The 19,498-nt window shown below is 41.3% G+C and overlaps 5 protein-coding genes and 3 pseudogenes across 5 annotated transcripts; 5 read left to right on the forward strand and 3 right to left on the reverse strand.

Annotated features, from left to right (window-relative positions):
• LOC104704363 lies at window positions 5,222-6,457 on the reverse strand. The gene is made up of 2 exons (XM_019227012.1): window positions 6,307-6,457; window positions 5,222-6,120 (listed from the first exon to the last, which is right to left on the reverse strand). The coding sequence occupies exons 1-2, from the start codon at window positions 6,455-6,457 to the stop codon at window positions 5,222-5,224; spliced, it is 1,050 nt and encodes a 349-aa protein (XP_019082557.1).
• Window positions 7,055-8,245, forward strand: LOC104704364 (putative F-box/kelch-repeat protein At2g29820). Its single transcript, XM_010420468.1, has one exon. It carries the CDS (start codon window positions 7,055-7,057, stop codon window positions 8,243-8,245), a length of 1,191 nt encoding a protein of 396 aa, XP_010418770.1.
• Window positions 9,411-10,911, reverse strand: LOC104700512 (annotated as a pseudogene).
• LOC104704365 lies at window positions 11,694-13,013 on the forward strand (annotated as a pseudogene).
• On the forward strand, window positions 13,249-14,243 carry LOC104704366 (putative F-box/kelch-repeat protein At2g29780). The gene is made up of 2 exons (XM_010420470.1): window positions 13,249-13,284; window positions 13,578-14,243. Exons 1-2 carry the CDS (start codon window positions 13,249-13,251, stop codon window positions 14,241-14,243), a joined length of 702 nt encoding a protein of 233 aa, XP_010418772.1.
• Window positions 16,349-17,878, reverse strand: LOC104700514 (acyl-coenzyme A thioesterase 13-like). Its single transcript, XM_010416036.2, has 3 exons — window positions 17,638-17,878; window positions 16,896-17,036; window positions 16,349-16,783 (listed from the first exon to the last, which is right to left on the reverse strand). Exons 1-3 carry the CDS (start codon window positions 17,836-17,838, stop codon window positions 16,640-16,642), a joined length of 486 nt encoding a protein of 161 aa, XP_010414338.1. The 5' UTR covers window positions 17,839-17,878; the 3' UTR covers window positions 16,349-16,639.
• On the forward strand, window positions 18,174-19,397 carry LOC104704367 (putative F-box/kelch-repeat protein At2g29800). The gene has a single exon (XM_010420471.1). The coding sequence runs from the start codon at window positions 18,174-18,176 to the stop codon at window positions 19,395-19,397; it is 1,224 nt and encodes a 407-aa protein (XP_010418773.1).
• The window catches only part of LOC104704368, a 3,928-nt pseudogene continuing 3,891 nt past the window's right edge, over window positions 19,462-19,498 (forward strand).

Below are 19,498 nucleotides of genomic sequence, written 5' to 3' on the forward strand. Positions count from 1 at the left end.
ATTTCCTTTTTTTTTTTTTTTTTTTGTGTGAATGATTTTATCATCCCTAATTATCATAATATCTATATGAAATCTTAATAGATTCATTCATATCTAAATATTAATTTGTTACATAAAGTTTTATTGAGAAAGTAAAAATTTATATCCATAATTGCATTGGAAAGAAATTTATATAAATAGAAAAAAAAAACAATCAACCAAAATTAATGTATGTATATATATACTTACTGAAAACATTATGTATTATATTATACTATACTGTGTGTATCAATTTTTTTTTGTTATTCCCACACGGCAAAAATGATATTGACTTTGTGTGACTATCTTTAGGACGTTGATAATAATAACAAGTTAACTAGCATTTTTAAACAACTTATTAATTAGTATCTTATTATCTGCATAAGTTAATATTTTAGAAAAGCTATTCCCATACTATAGTTTCGATGTTGCTATTTTGCTTAGTTGAGTATCTTTTGTTTAACGAGAACCGACTACTAGATTAAAAGGAAAAACAAGAAAAAGAGTAAAGAGTTCTATTGAGAAAACTGGAATTATTAATCCACCAACCTAAGAATCGATAGTCAAATTAGGGAAATGTTCTCTCTGAATCAAGCATTAATTCATCAAAGCACTTCCAATTGGTGAAAGAAAAAGCATGGTGTCTTCTTTTTTTGGTAAAGGACAAGGAGGCAAATGACCTCCTTGCTATTTATACATAACGAAAGAAAAAATTACAAACGGATTTGACGCGGAAACGCAGTTCCAGCAATATCCTCCATTACAAGCGACTCGAGCATAGTCGGAGTCGTTACAAACCAATGAAAGCCTAAGAATAAAGAAAAAGCATAATTGGCTAACCCATCCGCTAGACAGTTAGCTTCCCTATAGATGTGAGATATACGGACTATCCAGTCCCTTGAAATGAAGTCGTGGCACAGGCGTACCAGGAACGACAGGAGATGTGAACCAGTAATCCTTGTGGTTAAGAATTCAGCAACCATCTTCGAGTCAACCTCCAGCTCAAGCCTTGTTACTCGTTGTTCCCAAGCAATGTGTAGGCCGTAGTAAACTCCCCATAACTCTGCTAAGGGAGCAGAGCATATGCCAATGTTCAAGGCAAAGCCACCGCACCAGTGCCCCATCATGTCACGCAGGACTCCTCCAGCTGTAGCTATCCTCGGGTTCCCATGTGACGCTCCATCAGTGTTCAACTTCACCCACCCATCCCGCTGTGGTCTCCAACATATCATTTGTTCAACCGGATCGTGCAAGTGGTTCCCTTCCTGTGTGGCCTTGTGCGCTAAAACCACCTCCTTTGCTAGTGTTTTGACAAACTTCACTTTATCTCTGCACTTGCTTACTTCACTAAAAATATGCCTGCATCTCCACTTCCAAGCCCACCATACCACAACAGCGAACAATGTTGCCCATGAATACTCTGTCTCATCATCTGTTAGTCCCAAATTACCATAGAGCCAGACAAAGATCGTGCTTGTAAAGAAAGCATCTCTGCGCTGAACTGGTAGAAGTTTAATCCACAGTCCTGCAATAGCCGGACAATCTCGCAAAACGTGCATAATGGTCTCATATCCCTGGATACATACCTGACAGACACTCGTATCGCCCAAGTGTCGTCGAACTCTCTCCATATTTGTCATGATGACTTGATGGCTTACCAACCATAAAAAAGTATGAACCCTCTCAGGGGCTCTGACTTGCCAGATTCTCTGAAAAAAACTGGACATATTTGGACTTGGATCTGTAGTTCATGTGAGCAAAGAGTGGGCAGATTTAACCGTAAACTGTCCATTCGAAGTGCCTCCCCAAGCAAGTCTATCTCGCGCACCTGTGACATTGTCAAGAACCACCGTTGACAAAACCAGCCGAGTCTCCAGTGAAACATATGGAGAGATAAAATTCCAATCCCACCCTTCACCATTCCGCCATACATCCTTCGCACATATCCCTTCAAAACCATTCGGAGGAGCCATTGTCACCTTCTTAATTAAAGGCTCATTTAGTACCCATTTATCTGTCCAAAAGCGAATGGTTCTACCATCCCCAATAACCCATCTGGTTCCGTTCACCACCACTTCTTTTAACCCGAGCACAATGCTTTTCTAGGTGGAAGAGCTTGGTCTCTTGGCAGACAACCAATACTGATCTTGAACTCCACCGACCTTATATTTACAGCATACCACCCGCGCCCATAAACTCGTGTGATCATGAAGAACCCGCCAGCCAACTTTAGCTAATAGAGCTTTATTCATGTCTTGAGATCTCCTAATACCAAGTCATCCCTTCTCCTTACGCTGACATACCTTATCCCAAGCGACGAGATGCAGTCTTCGTTTCTCCGGAGTGGAACCCCAGAGGAAAGATCGAGAGATTTTATCAAGCTCAATTATCGTTGATTTCGGTAAACTGATGGTGCTCATTGTATGCACTGGGATAGAGGATAGAACAGAATTGGTCAAAGTTAATCTCCCCGCAAAACTCAGAAAACTACCTCGCCAACCAGATAATCTTGAACTCACCCTACCAAGAACTTCACCAAAGGTTTCTTTGTTGATCCGTTTCTGAAGAATAGGCATGCCTAAGTATTTCCCCAAGTCTGTTGTACTTTGATTCCACTTTCATCACTGATCAACTTTCCCAATTCTCGTGAGACATTGCTAGAGAAAAAAATCTTCGACTTCTCCAAACTCACTTTTTGACCTGATGCCACACAAAACCTCTCCAAAACCCGACGGATAACTTTTATTTGGGTTACTGAAGCCTCCAAAAACAGGATCAAGTCGTCAGCAAAGCAAATGTGAGACAAGCTTGGACCACCCTGCGATAGGCGTATTGGTTTCCATTCTTTCGCTGCAACAAATTTATCCACCATTTGACAGAGCCGCTAAAGGCACAAGACAAAGAGATATGGAGAGAGGGAGTCTCCCTGACGAAGGCCACAAGCTGGTTTAAAAGCCTCTGTCTTCTCCCCGTTCCATAAGATCGTCATTGACGGATCCACTACGCATGTTAAGATCCATTGAACCCATTTTTCCTCAAAACCAGTTGCTCTCAACGTATCTTCGAGAAAATCCCACCGTATCCGGTCATAAGCTTTCTCAAGATCCAACTTTAAGAGCATCCACCCTTTCCTGCCTTGTTTCCTCCTCATTGAGTGCACCGCCTCTTGCAAAATAACAATGTTGTCAATGCTTAAACGGCCCGAAATAAAACTTGACTGCGCCGAGCCAATAAGATTGCCAATCACTTGCTTCAACCTCAAGACCATTGTCTTTGTTATGACTTTAAAAAGAACATTGCATAGACTGATTGGTCGAAATTGGTTAATACGCTCAGGCCGAGAGACTTTAGCAATAAGTACCACCAAAGCATCATTTGTAGCCGGAGGCAGCTCCCCAGTCTCAAAGAATTGTAGAACAAACCGTATGACAAATTCACCCACTACTTCCCAACAATCTTGATAAAAAACAGGCTGATAATCATCAGGACCTGGAGCCTTAAACTTCCCCATGCTTCTGACTGCCTTTTCCACCTCCATTGGCACAAAAGGTCTTGCCAATTGCAATTTCTCATCTCTTTTCAGTGTCACAAAACCTTCCTTTTGCAACCGCTCCACCTCTTGCGGGACATCCATCAGTGAATAGAGTCGAGAATAATAGGACACCGCAAGCTGTTCCAACTCTGCTTGGCCCGAGATCTAGGTATTATCGTCATTTCGCAGCATATCAATCCGGTTTTGGCGTCTCCGTATCACCGTTGATGTATGAAAGTACTTGGTGTTGCGATCACCAAGAGTAACCCATTTTTCCGTGACTTCTAGAACCATAGTGTTTCCTCCTGAGCTAGGACCTCCTCAAATTGATGGATGAGCCCCTCCTCCTGCTGCAACATATCATCCGTCAGAGATACATCCAGAACATCTTGCACAACTTTAATCTTACTCATCAAGTCTTCTTTCCTTCTTTGAATATCACCGAAGATTTCTTTATTCCACTTTCGAAACTTCACTCGTAATAGTTCTAAAGCTTCAGGCGTAGACACATTCACATTCCATGAGGCAGTAAGAAGTTCCTTGAAACCAGAATGCTTCAGCCAGGCTGCTTCAAACCTAAAAGGTCTCCGTAAAGGATTCAACACAACATCCGGAAACAACTGGAGATATAAAGGGGCATGATCAGAGGACAGAAACGGCAAATGTCTGACACTCGCCTCTTGCCACTTCAATCTCGCATGAGCACAAAACAACAGTATGTCTAAACGCTTGGCCACATAAGTCTCCGCCACTTTCCCACGTCTCCAAGTAAACCTGCTACCACTGAATCCCATATCTATCAGAGATAAAGAGTTAATCCATTCGCTAAATGCTAGTGAGTCTGGAGACAAACCACCATGCCCTCCTGTTCTCTCGTCAACACGCACAATTGTGTTAAAATCACCTCCAACTATAGTAGGACCATTCAAACGAGTTATCACTGAAGTCAACTGCTCCCACAACCCACTCCGACGACTCACTGACGGAGCCGCATAGACGAAAACAAAATTTAAAATCTCGGTACCTGAATGTAGTGTCGCAACAATGAACTGGTATACTGCTTCAACAATTTCCAGATCACCAATACCGGACCGCCAAAGTAATCAAAAACTTCCACTCTGGCCCACCGAGTCCACACGAAAGGAATGCTCGAATCCTAACCCCTGACAAATACGAGCTGCGCGATCACCACCCGCATGAGTTTCGAACAGAGCCAAGACATCCGTCTTAAATTTCTTCAACAAGTATCGTATTGCACGCCTGGAATTGGGTTTATTCGCCCCCCGACAGTTCCATAAGATGCAATTCATGAGGAATTGAAGAAAAAACCTCCAAACTACCGGGGTGTGCGGTCAAGCCGACTCCGACTCCCCCGCCATACCACTCTTATCCTGCTGGACACTAACCCCAACCACCGTGGCATTATTCACCAAGAGTCCCGGTCCCGTGTGCAGTAATGGATCCTCCGGACTTACTTCTCTGGTCTCCTGGTGTCCCCTCTCTACAGTCGCATAGGCACCACCGGGTCTCGCCATCTCCACCGTTTCAACTCGTAATCTCTTCCCGTTCGCCGATAAAGCTTCCTCACCCTTTGTTGGGCCAAACACCAAACCCTTCATGGGCCTGGACTGCGAACCTTTTCTAGTGTGCGGCCCATTAACCTCACCATTTTTAACACCCCCCGCCCACTTTGCCTTCTGACCGCGCTGGCCCTCCACTACCTTCCAGATATAGATTATGAGGAGCTGACTCATTTTCCTTATTCGTCGCATTGGACATGGTACCTTCCCGTATCTCAGTGGATCCCGTATCGGTGATCAGATTCTGGAAACGATTCGATGTTTGCAATCCCGGATTACCCGTAATATCCCGAAGATTACGTTCCAACACACCATCGAGAGAAATCACCACATTAGCTGTCTCCGCCGGTTTCCTGGCCGGAGGTCGTCTAGACTGGCTGACGGTAGTAAAGCCCTCCTCATGCGTCCCTGGAGGAGTTTGTCGTTGTTGCCGCGCATCTCCTACAGCTGACATCACTGGCTTGTCAGAAATATTGAGAGCCTCTTCTGTCTCCCTCGTCGGACAACTATGAACGAAATGCCCGTAGAGTCCACATGATGAACAAATTCTATCCAACCCTTCATATGCAACAAAATATTGTTCCCCATTAATCAGAACCGTACCCTTCAAAGGTCTCGACAAGTTGACTTCAACACAAACCCTGGCAAATCGAGCCCGTGAGAAGTTCAGCGTTGTCGTATCCACTTTCAACGGTTTCCCTAGACTGGACGCAATACCCATAAGGATAGACTGATGATAAAATGACACCGGAATATTCAACAATCGCACCCAGACTGGCGTAGTTACGATTTCATCCTTCAATGGGTCAAAAGCCAGCGTCCAATTTTGCACCATCAAATAGTTACCAAAGACTCTCCATGGACCACCAGTAAGAGCCCCCATGTACTCATCCTCCTGTGTAAAGCGGACCATGAAGAATTGACGTGGGAGATCCATTACGTACATCTCCCCCTTTGGTTTCCACAACTCTCGTAGCTTGCGACTCAAGACTGCAATCGGAATTGGCCGTCCAAGCATCTTAACCACCATGCAATTCTTCCACAAACCATACATCACTTGCAGAACCTCGTCCCCAATCGTGATCTCAGGCTCACCATCCTCCCCATGTGGATATGCCACACGTAATCATGCTGATACGAAAGCATCATCCATGACACTCTCCGGCGTCCGCATACCTCCAACTGAACCGCCATTAACCCTATCCACCCACGATCTCATGTCATCCGGCGGCTCTCCCGGAGGACGCCCCTTCTCCCCGACGTCCAGCATTGTAGCATCCTGCACACCAGATCCCGCCGTCGCCCTAGGGTTCTCATCGCTCTCCATTTCTAAAGCATTGTGTCTTCTATTTTAGTAGAACCAAAAAAAAACACACAAAATTGTGAGAAACAGTACTGAGTGACGTTTGGCTTAATTTTTTTTTTCTTTTTTTTTGCTATTTCTATTTTTCCATTGCTGAATTTATTTCTAAATAAAAATACCAAAAGAATTAGACACCAGTCTTACAAGAAAAAATTTAAAAAAAAAAAAAAAACAAAATGTGAGAAATAAAAACACCATTGCTAATATATATAGTTGAGAACAATAATAATAATAAGAGTGGATTTCTTTGACCGACTGTTTTCGGAGAAATTTTACATCGAAAAAATGTGAATATAAATTCAACAATTTGAAGTGCTTTGATTAATTAAGAAGAAGAAAAATGATTTAATTACAAATTATATTTTTTGGAATTTAAAAAAAAAAAAAAAAAAAAAAAAACTAAACGCCTGCATTGAGGGTATATATACCTAGTGAAATGACAATTTGGTTTCCTTAATATAAATACTATACACAACAACAAACATTATTTTAGAAAGAAAAAAAAAATTGAATTAGTCTCATCACTTCCAGTTAATTCGTTGCTGCTAACGTCACACGGCGATGGTTGTAATCTCTGAACTTTCCGGCGGCTCCAATGGCGGTGATCCAAACAAGAATCCTCAAGAAGAAGAAGAAGAAGTGAATGAAAACGAGAATCCTCAAGAAGTAGAAGTGAATCTTGCTCCTGTTCTTCAAGAACTTCCTAACGATGTCATGGAGATCATCATCGCACACGTGCCGAGATGTTATTACCTGATACTATATGACGTATGCATAGCCTTTCGTAAACTAATCGCTTCGCAACATCTCTTCGAAACTCGCTTGCGCCACCGCGTCACCGAACCGGTTCTTTATGCCTTGATCTCGGTCCCAGCACTTGATACCCGACGAAGCTGGTTCATTCTTCATCGTAGCAACTTGTCTTCACGATTCATCAGAATATATTCTTCATATCCTCCCATGTTTCCTGGATCTGCTGCCGTCACAATCGGAGACAAGATTTACGTAGTTGGTGGTTACGTCGGCATGATGCAACCCTTAACGGATGCGATTGTCATCGATTGCAGATTCAATACGTGGCGGTATCTCCCAAATATGCAAAGGGCTCGTTTCGATGCATCCGCCGGAGTGATCGACGGAAAGATTTACGTAATCGGTGGTCGCAAGAAACAAGATGATGACTGGATCGAAGTGTTCGATGTGGCGACTGAGGTTTGGGAAACTGTGCCTAGTCAATGCCCTAACGATGCTAGTGCGAACGGAATATTTGGTACGTCTGTGGTGATGCAGGGGAGAATCTTCATTTTGGATCATCGGAGTTGTTTTTCGTACGAACCAAGTCAAGGTCTATGGCAGTCATGGGGACTTGAAAGTCAACTTCAGAGAGTTTGGTGCCCATTTTCTTGTGCGGTTAAAGATCTGTTGTATTGCATTGATCTTAAGCTTTCTCTTGGATACCCAATAGTGATCTATTATCCGAATGAGTTGGTTTGGAGACCTCTCATGGGCGTATACGCTTCTCAATTACCTATGCACAGTTATCATCATTTGTCTAAGATGGTGAACTTTGGTGACAAGTTGTTGCTCTTGGGCGGCTATTACGGGAGGGTACAAGATATTCGTTGTGTAGAGATTGCGTTGGAAACACGTCAAGGAGGTCAGATTTGGGGGAATGTGAAATCGACCTCGCTTGTGTATACAGACGAGCTGCAGTCGGCTTACATTGAGCTTTGTCTAACTGTTACGGTTTGATGATTCAAATCGTGGTGCATGGTTTCTTGCAGTACTTTGCAGGTATGTTTCTGTGATGAAATATGATAGTTTCAGACATTTTCTTGAGCCTCAAGTCTTAGTTAAGCTTTCATAAACTTGCAGGTGAAGTGAAGGATCTTTCTATTACATCTACTGTTTGAGCAGCTTGTTGATACACTCATACACGGGAGCAAGTATGAACCAAACTATCAAAGTGACTCAGAAAGTGTGATCTGACACAATGGAGAGTAACTCGTCCTTCTTTATCTTTCTTCACAATGTGTAGAGTCGGCCACTGTTTTAGCCTTTATACCAAATAAAATACTACGAGACTGACTTGTTGGAATGCATCTCTATTTCGGGTTTTTTTTTCACTAACAGTGTCTCAAATACTTTCTATTTTGCTTTTGGTTTAGATATATAACTTTTTTTTTTGTAAGAAACCAGAGTAGTTTATACGCTCATGAAACGTAATCTGCTTCTACTAAATGAGCAATTTGAAATCTTGGTATAATGATGAAGATGAACACAGTGATTTAATTTACCGATGGTTATGATTTTAACAATAGAAGTAGAGAGTCCTGATGAAGGCTGAAGTTATAGATCATATATACAAAAAGAGAAGATAATATCGTCTGTATGATACTTTGCTATATATCAATTTAAAAATACTCACTGTGCTTCAAGTATATGAGAGCAATGTAAAAGCAAGACAAATCTGATTGTTAACCTGGCTGTAATCTTGCTTTCAAAACAACTGATCAAGACGATATAATCCTCTCACGGACATTTTGAAACTACATTGTTTGATCTTGGTACGATTGTGATTCTGGTTCACAAGGTCTAACAAATACAAAATTGACTGAGTTCTAGTAAATCAGTTAGTTCACCAAAACCTCCTCCAAGCTCAGTCTCTGTTCCACCAGCCGACTCTGTGTCTGCAGCAGCACCTTCAGGATCCTCTCAGCAATCTGCTGATGCTGCTGTTCCTACTGTTTCGTCTCCGTAGAAACCAATGTCAGTTCAGCTGTGTTCTGAATTTTTGCTTCTGCTATTTAGTTAGCTTCCAATGTATCGAAAATTCTTGGTCAACTATTTGTTTGTGTTACATTATATGATGGAAGAGAATAGAATTGTTACAACAGTTGTTAACTTAATTTTTAAATGAACGCAAAATCAAAAAAAATCCATATAATGAGATATATACAAGCGTTACAGGTAGAAACAACAACTTAACATGTGACTACAATGTGCATAAACATTTCTTTTGTGTAGCAAAAATACAATTAGACAATGGCTTCACAACAACTTCAGCGAATACGGTTCAGATGAGAAAACGGCTCAGGTACTACTACTTTTTTTGGAGCAGCTTTTTTGGCAACCTCTGGTACTCCAAATACATTCCAAAACATCAGTCTCTCGTCTGCTGCTGCAGAAGCTACAGTACAACCATTCGGACTCATGGCCGTATATAGAACAGGTGATGTGTGACCATTGAGCTCAGCCATTTTCACCATAGATGGGTACTTCCAAAGTGTAAGCTGGTTCTGAGTAAACCCATGTGAGCTAAGCAACTCTCTTTCCTTGTTGCTCCATAACAAAGAAGAAACTTGAGAGCCAGTTTCTACCGTGTTCAAGCAAGCTCCTGTCCTAGTATTCCAGAACTTGATTCTCCCATCTCTCTCACCGCCACCAGTTGCAAGCAAATTCGTTTGGAAAGGGCACCAAGCAAGAGCTTTAACTGCAGATGTGTGCTCTACAAGCATGTGCAGCCACTGAGTACTACTAGAACGGTCCCATATATTAACCACATTGTCGTTGCCACCAGTTGTCCAGATCCTGACCACTTCAACCCACAAACTTCTAAAGTGTGACCCCTGTACGTTTTGACAACGTGTGAACTAACCCGTACGTCGTTGTTGATGATCTTCCCATCCGTTCCTCCCGCTGTCAAGATGTGATCGTTCCATGCCAACGATCCTACTCTAGAGGCGTGACCAGACTCCATCGTTCTCACTCTACGACATTCAACACAATCCCAAATCTGGACTTGAGAGCTGTTAAGCCCAACAGCAAGATAACGACCATCTCCTGCCCAGTTGATACTTGTGACAGAGGTCCTTTATCTTCATCAACAGTGACAAGCTCAGTGACAGGTCCCTTAGAAGCATCCCAGAGATAAACAGTATGATGCAATGCAATGGCTAAAACGTTATCACTGCCCCAGTCAAGCAAGTTGAGATAAAAGTCATCGGCCAAGTCAGGAACATCCAACATTCTCTCGCAAGTCTTAGGGATGTGTCTAGGCGGCTTACGCTGCTGTTGGTAAAGCGAAGAAGAAGAAACAGAGCTGTGAAGAGTTGCCACTGGAGTTGGAGTTTGAGATTTGTTCCTAAAAGCAAGAATACGAGTGCGATTGAGATTCATGGCCTCAGCTAATCGTTTCTTATAAGCTTCTCTCGATGGTGAGCTTACCTTTGTTGCCTGATGATCATCGTTCCTGTTTGGTGGTTTTTCCATAAGCTGCGAGTAGGCAAAGTCAAAATCCATGGCTGATCTATTCGGAATGAATCTGTCAAGCTGCACACATAAAAAACAAAATCAATCAGTCCAAAGGATCGCTGAATTGGGCATCGAGCCATTGCCTTCAAGTAGGAGGAACCCATTATACAAAATAATCACAAAAGAGAAACAACAGCAACGAATGTATTGGTTTTAGGGTTAGAAGAGAAGATCTAACAATAGAAACGAAACGAAACCCTAGTCGAAATAGTAAACTAAACGAATCCTGCAGAGAATGAAACAAACGTTTAAGTAAAAATTGGATTGGTAGAGAGAGAGAGAGAGCCAGAGAGAGGTAATTTGATGAGGACTGAGAAGAGAAGTGATTAAGACGGCAATCGCTATTTCTATACACCACCACCACTTTATAAAGCCTTTCTTTTTTATAATTAGTCGGTTATTTCCGGTTTATTGATTTGTTTTAAATTTAATTGTGGTTTACTTCGGTTTACGTATCACTTGTTGTTGGTTTGATTCCCTCTGTTCGTTTCCCAGTCAGTCAGTCATCTTCGTCGTGTTCGAGAGAGAGACTGACGAAATCAAATTCAGGAAGGTTGAGAAAGAGAGAATACTGAGAGATCATGAATGAGGCTGATGGATGGGGAACGTTCTGATTTCCCAATCAATCATATGCGAGTCTTGTCTCGGTGACAATCCTTTACGTTCGAATGGTAAAACTCTTCAACTTCCAATCTCTCCTTTTTCTTCTTCATCCATTGTTTTGTTCCTACTCGTTTTATGATTTTTCTAAATGTTTCTCTGAGTGTTGGAGCTGCAATTTTAGTGATTTCTGATTTTAGGGTTTACGAAATTTCGGAGAAAAGTCAAAACCTTTTTGGCTACTTCGAATTGATGATATCTGTAAATTATGTTAAGATAACATTCGCGATCAATTCGATCTAATGATACCATTCGTATGCTTCAAAGAACAACGCCATACTACAAAAGGAACCGAGCACATGTTTGTAGTTTCTTCATCAGGGGAGAGTGTACAAGAGGTGCTGAGTGTCCATACCGTCATGAGATGCCTGAAACAGGAGACTTGTCCCAGCAGAACATTAAAGACCGTTACTATGGGTAACCAAACTACTGACTTTTAATTTCTTCTATTATATTTGAGTATTATATTACGTTGAGTTACCCCCTTCAATTTCTTGATTTGGTATTTCCTGAAAAGAGAGTTAGGAATATTACATCAGTTTGTGGGCCTAATTGTGCTGAACTGCGTCTCATTTTGGAATAATCTCATCTTATTCTTCATATTCTGCAGTGTGAACGATCCAGTAGCTTTGAAATTACTTGGCAAGGCTGGTGAGATGGGGACTTTAGAATCTCCTGAGGATCAAAGCATCAAAACGCTCTATGTTGGTGGGCTAAACTCGAGAGTCCTTGAGCAAAACATTCGCGATCAATTGCCTATGCCTATGGAGGAATCGAATCCATCAGAATCTTGGCCGAGAAAGCATGTGCATTTGTCACATACACAACCCGGACGGAGCAGAGAAGGCTGCAGAAGAACTTAATAACAGGCTAGTTGTAAACGGTCAGAGGCTAAAAACTCACATGGGGTAGACCTCAGCTTCCCAAAACTGATCAAGATGGTTCGAACCAACAGGGCAGTGTAGCTCATAGTGGTTAACTCCCTCGAGCAGTTATATCTCAGCAGAATCAACCTCCACCACCACAACCTCCTCATCAAGACAGACCCTTTTACCCATCAATGGACCCTCAGAGAATGGGTACAGTCATTTCATCCGAAGATGGCGGTTCAAATACCAGTGACAATAGAGGAGCTTCTTCGTCTTCTTACCCGATGCAGCAACATGGCCATTATCCTCACCAGCAATACCCGGCACCACAATATGGAGGATACATGCAACCACCTTACCAGCAGTATCCTTCTTACCACCATGGCCCGCCACAACAAGCTCCTCATCCTTATCCGCAACAACCAAGTCCCGTTTCAAGGCCTAATCCCCCTCCTCCAAGCTCAGTCTCTGTTCCACCAGCTGACTCTGTGTCTGCAGTACCTTCGGGATCCTCTCAGCAATCTTCTAAAGTTTCTGTTCCTACTGGTTCGTCTCAATAGAAACCACTGTCAGTTCAACAGCGTTCTGAATTTTTGCTTCTGCTATTTACAATATAGTTAGCTTCCAATGTATCAAAAATTATTGGTCAACTATTGTTTGAGTTACTTTATATGATGGAAGAGAATAGAATTGTTACAGCAGTTGTTAATTTTTATAACTTTAATGTTTACTTTAAATACCTACCTAAATCACAGTTCGGTATCATCTTAATAAAAGCTATATACAAAGTTTTAAGATGACACAAAACAGAAAACAGACATAACAGTGAAAGAAACATAACCCTATCATTGAAAACAGATATAACAGTAAGACTAGACCTCAGAGCTTACTAGCTTGCCTGCCAAACAAAGAATGACGACCTTCTGCTATAACCTCACCGGTCCTCTGGTTTCTCAATACAACAAAATAAGTCAAGTTCTTCAGATACTGTACTTTTGTTCGGCCTTATATTTGGGCCTTATAAGGCCCTAATTTGAATATCGCTTATACGACGTATTAGGCCTCATTTTAATCGTCTATACGACGACGTTAGGGTCTTTGTTCCTTTTATAAATAATACGTAACAGCTTCTTTCAAACTCTCTACTTTAGTCACACTTTCAGTTAATTCGTTGCTGCTGAAACATCATCACGCGGTGGCGATGGATCAAGAAGACGTTAGGATCTTTGAATTTTCCGAAGAAGAACTCAACACGAACCCGATCGAAGAAGATCAAGAAGACGTCGATCGATTCAAGCGAAGAACTCCACAAGAACCCGAGCGAAGACGTTCAACAAGAAGAAGATGAGAATCTTGCTCCGATTCCTCCTCGACAAATCCCAGAGTTACTCATCGCAAGAACCGTCGCACTCGTCCGGAGATGTCATTACCCGAAGCTATCTCTCATCTCCAGAGCCTTCCTTCGCGTCATCTCTTCGCCGGAACTCTACAGAAGGCACTCGGTCCTCGGCTTGACTGAACCGGTTCTTTATGCCTTGATCGGATTCCCTTATAGTCACGAAAGTTTCCGGAGCTGGCACATTCTCAACTTAAACATCTCAGAAAGCTTGAGCGAGGTCCCTTCACTTCCTCCTATGTATCCTGGATCTTCTGTGGTCACAATCGGATACAATATGTATGTGATCGGTGGTTTGACCGGGTTGAATCAACCTGTATCGACTGTGTTTGTCCTCGAATGTAGATTCCACACGTGGGACCATCTCCCAAGTATGCACAGGGCTCGCTACCGTGCAGCTGCCGGAGTCATTGACAGAAAGATCTATGTCATCGGAGGTTTGCCTTACCTCAGATACTCTGTGTGTAAAATTGCGAATGTGGGTGGGAAGCTGATGGTTTTGGCCACTTAAAAAACCACGTATAATGATACTTGGTGCATAGAGATCACGTTAGAACGACGTGAAGGAGGTGAGATTTGGGGGAAGGTCGATTCAAAGGCGATTGTGCTTATCTCCGGGAGCTCGCCTTCTATTGATCTTTGTTGCTCTGTTACGGTTTGATGATCTATCTGATGGTTTCTTGCAGTTGAAGGTAGTTTTTTCTTCTGATGTGCATGGACTATATATTGACAATGATATTATGACACTTTCTGTAACCCCAAGTCTTATTCGGCTTTCATGGATTTGCAGGTGAAGAAGTATCTTTTATTACATCTACTGTTGATTTGAAAGCAAATATGAAGCAAAAAGTGGTGCAGAAGCTGTTTTATCTGACACCTTAAAGAGTAATTCGTCTTCCTTTTTAACCTTCGTGCAAGAATGTGATCACTCTTAACAGAATAGGCCTTGTTTAGAGTTGGCCACTCTTTCTCTTTCTACTGATTCTTACGAGACTTGTTGGAATGCAACTCTGGCTTAACTAGTTTCTGCTTCTTTCTGTTTTGTGACATATATCATTCTTCAGTAATTAAGTAATCACAATCAGATTTAACGAAACCTCATCTGCTATCATATATATGATATACGAGCAATATTATGGTTTAGAGATGAAGCAAACACAAAGTGATTTAGTGTCTTTAGGGGTAACTAACTACAATGAAGAAATTCAAAGTCCTGAGCTTAATTAGAATAAAAAATTTACCCTCACTCTTTACCTTATAAAGACAAAACTACCTTTATATTTAACTTCTTCTACAAGGCACATGAAAAATATATTGCCTAAAAATACAAATATGTTTAAGAATTAAGAATACAAAGCATTTGAGTACGCCATTTGAAAGACAAACTTGAGTTTCTAAGGAGGGATAACAGAGTAGCTTGTGAGTCATGTTGATAGACGCTTGACACATTATAAAAGAGGTGATTTGTTTTTGAGACTGATGGGAAAAAAAACCATTATAAAATTTAGATGATATACTAATTATATATTACAATTTACCTAGAGATTAAAAATAAAAAATGAATTAAGACAAAATAATCGCTTTTAAAGAAGTTTCTGAATTATGGTTTCATCATAAATACCACAAGGAACGTAACAGCTTCTTTCACAAATCTACTTTAGTCTTCTCCCTTTCAGTTAAATTCGTCAACATCTGAATTGTTTCGCTTATGAACAAAGACAAGGTACATTGCACCACCTGGAAATTGGATATAATGAGATGTGGCACAACAATGGGTGTTGTGTGGTTGAGGATTTGCTGTATAGGATGGATCCACTGTGTGTTTTTGGATTTCCGATAGTGGTATGTGATCCCAATGATATGGTTTGGGGACCTGTGGTAAACTCAATTATTGTGAGTGGAAACTGGCGAATTTTGGAGGGAAGTTGATGGTTATAGGCCCTACTAACGACCTACAAGGTCTTCAAGATGTTTGGTGCGTAGAGATCGTCTTAAAAAGACTTGAAGGAGGTGACATTCGGGGGAAGGTCGTATCAAGATCGCTTGTGCTTAAATCCGTCGACTCACCTTCCATTGATCTTTGTCGCTCTACGTTTTGATGGTTCGTGGGCTGGTTTCTTGGTATGTTAAGCTTTGATGTGCATAAACTATTGATGATGATATTATTATATGGCATTTTCTGTAGCTTCAAGTCTTAATTAGGCTTTTCATTAACTTTCAGGTGAAGAAGGACCTTTATTACAATCTATTGTTTTTAGCTAGCAGCTTGTTGATATGAGAGCAAATATGAAGCAAAAAGTGGTGCAGAAGCTCTGACAGTTTTAGAAAGTAACTCGTCTTTCTTTACCTTTGTGCAAAATAGGCCATTCGTGTTTTAGCCTTTAATTCCTACGAAACTTGTTGATATGCATTCTTATGATTTAGAGATGAAGCATAACAAAGTGATTTAGTTGATATATTGTCTTTATGGGGTAAACATTATCGAAGTGAGCTTAAGACATATTTTTACTCTCTTTCTTTTTACTTCTCTCTTCACCTTATATAGTAAAGACAAAATCACCTTTTATACAAGACACATGAAAATATATAGCCGAAGAAAACAAAAATGCCACAGAGGATCCATAAGTATCAAGTTTACCGAATGTAAATGGATTGATGAGACAGATTACAATTTTCATCACCATAACTATCAAGTTTACTGACTGTGAATGGTGGTTCGGTATTATATTTATAAGCTATCCCTACAAATGATTAAGTTTACACAACCAGAAAGAAGAAAAAGACATCCTAACAGATCCCTAATCAAATTTAGCTAACCATAACCCTATCATTGAAAACAGACATAAACACATAACAGCGAAACACTTGAAGGTGCCAAACAAAGAATGTCAAAAGAAAGATTCGACCTCAGAGCTTACTAGCTTGTCTGCCAAAGAGAGAATGTCGACCTTCTGCTATAACCTCTCCCGTCCTCTGGTTTCTCACTACAACAAGTGTTCCTTTATAACCTCCTCTCTCGCCTAACAATCTCGACGTTATCTCCAACTCCTCCTGATAAATATATTTCCATTTCAGAATCTGACTATTGAATAAATCACACAACAAGCGGTCCAAATGAAAGACTGAAAAAAGAAGAAGAAGACGAGCAGACAGACAGACATACACCGAGCTTAGCTTTAGAAAGGAATGCAATAGACATGTCCACAGAAACACACAAAGGTAAGCTTACGACTTGTACAAGCGCTCCACCAACTTCATCCACAAGATTTGCAATCGCACCATTAGCTAGATTCCCGTCTCGACCCTGCCATTATCAAAACTTAAAAAGTGATCAATACCACCGTTCCGTTTTAAAGGAAAAAACAACGAGTCCAATCTATACTATTTTTACAATATCTTCATGATTCTGCTCAAAGAACCACGTTAAAAAGGTAAAAAACCAAAAATCACGTCTCAAATAGAAACAACAAAAACAAGTCCGGCCTACAATATATATATCTTCTTCTTCCTGATTCTGCTCACAAGACTACAAGAACCACTTCAAAGCAAAAATATAACACTGGTGGCTCAGTGGATCATCATACAGAGTATAAACCCAATTGTCATCTTAAAACCTCAAATTATCCATTTCCTAAAAATGTCTTCATGATTCTGTTCAAAGAAGTTAGTAATAAACCAAAAAAATAACGTCTCAAATCCACTGAGCTACAACTACAATATATGAATACTAAAGGAGGAGATCTTCTTCTGTCTTGATTCTCTAATCACAAAATGGCTCAGTGGAGAAACAATTCAAATTCGGATCATCACTCACTACTACTACTATTAATCAATTTCTCATCCTATAACCTCAAATTATCCATTTCCCATCGCAAAGTCAAGGATTGAGACAGAGAGAGACGAACCGTCAAACGAAGAGGGACCTTGAAAGAGCAGGAAATGAAACCCGGGTCGACCCGGTTGACTCGGATTCCTCTGAGACTAAAAACCTCGTAGAAGCTTTTTCCTTTCCGTGAAAACTCTTCTTCCAGCAGCCGCTGTGCCTCACCGCCGTCTTCTTCTACCTCCTCATCGCTCAGTTGCAAATACTCGAGAATTTTTTCCATCGTCGTCAATTCTAATCTCTTCCCACTTATTTTTTTTATTTTTTTATTTTCCTTTTGTAGCATAAATAACCGGAAAAACCAAAATAATTCAAGTTACTTTTGTTTGGGCCTTTTGAATATCGAGCTAATTTGAATATCGCTTATACGAACGACATAGTAGGCCTCATTTTACAATCGTCTACACGACGTCGTTAGTTTTTTCGTTCCTTTTATAATACCACAGGTCTACAAGTAACAAACGTAACCGCTTCTTTCAAAGTCTACTTGGTCACACTTTCAGTTAAACATCTCATAACTAACTCAAAGACTACTTTGGTCACACTCACACGGCGGCGATGTCTTTGATCTCCGGAACTTCCAACGACGGCTCTAGTGGCGGAGATCCAACAAAGAACCCACAAGAAGAAGAAGAAGAAGCGAATCAAGACAAAGAACCGAAAGAAGAAGACGATCAAGAAGTAGATCAGAATCTTGCTCCGCTTCGTCGACACATCCCAGTGATACTCATCGAAAGTACCGTCGCACTCGTCAGGAGATGTCATTACCCGAGGCTATCTCTACTCTCCAGAGCCTTCCGTGACGTAATCTCTTCGGATCAACTCCTCGTAACGCGCTCGCTCCTCGGCTTGACTGAACCGGTTCTTTATACCTTGATCTCGCTCCCATCTTTTGCACCCCCAAGCTGGTACGTTCTCCATCGAAGCAACATGTCTTTACGATTGAGCAGAATCAGTTCGCTTCCTCCAATGTTTCTTGGATGCACTGCCGTCACAATCGGACACAAGATTTACGTCATGGGTGGACGCAACGGCTTAAACCAACGCGTAAAGGCTGTGATTGTCATCGACTGTAGATTCCATACGTGTAAACGTATCCAGAATATGAAAAGGGATCGTTGCTACGCAGCCTCCGGAGTCATTGACGGAAAGATTTACGTGGTGGGAGGTCGCAAGAGACGATATAATGATTGGGTTGAAGTGTTCGACGTAGAGAAGGGGATTTGGAAAACTGTGCCTGGTTCATTCTCTTCCGTTGCTAGTTCTAGCGGAGTGTTTCCTATACATGTGGTTTTGGATAATAAGATCTACATTTTGGATCATCACTATTGTTTGGCTTACGATCCAAGACTACGTAGATTGAGTAGTTGGGCAATTGGAAGTCCACAGAGGCATTTTTGGCACGCTTCCTCTTGTGTGGTTGACGATTTGTTGTATGCTATTATTAATATTCCTGATGTGGCGGCTGTTGGATCTTCGATTTTCGTGTATGATCCAAAGGATATGGTTTGGAGACCTGTCAAGGGTTTAGATGATTTGCCTAGTCTCGGTTATCTTGTGTCTAGAATGGCAAGTTTTGGTGGCAAGTTGGTGATATTGGGATGGTGTGATCATGACTCGGAAAAAAACGTTTTGTGTGTAGAGGTTGCGTTGGAAAAACGTCAAGATGGTGCTATTTGGGGGAAGGTCGAATCAACCTCGCCGGTCGAGTCACTAATATCGCATGTGCATTCTTCAGTCGAGACGCCTTTCTTTGTGATTTCTCGAACTGTTACGTTTTGATGATTCGTTTGCAGCTGCAAGGTATGTTAATCTTTGTTGAGTATTGGAGTATTGATGATGAATTATGACATTTTTCTTGAGCCTCAAGTCTTATATTTAGG

Source organism: Camelina sativa, chromosome 7 (assembly GCF_000633955.1).
Source record: "Camelina sativa cultivar DH55 chromosome 7, Cs, whole genome shotgun sequence".
Classification (NCBI taxonomy): Eukaryota; Viridiplantae; Streptophyta; class Magnoliopsida; order Brassicales; family Brassicaceae; genus Camelina; species Camelina sativa.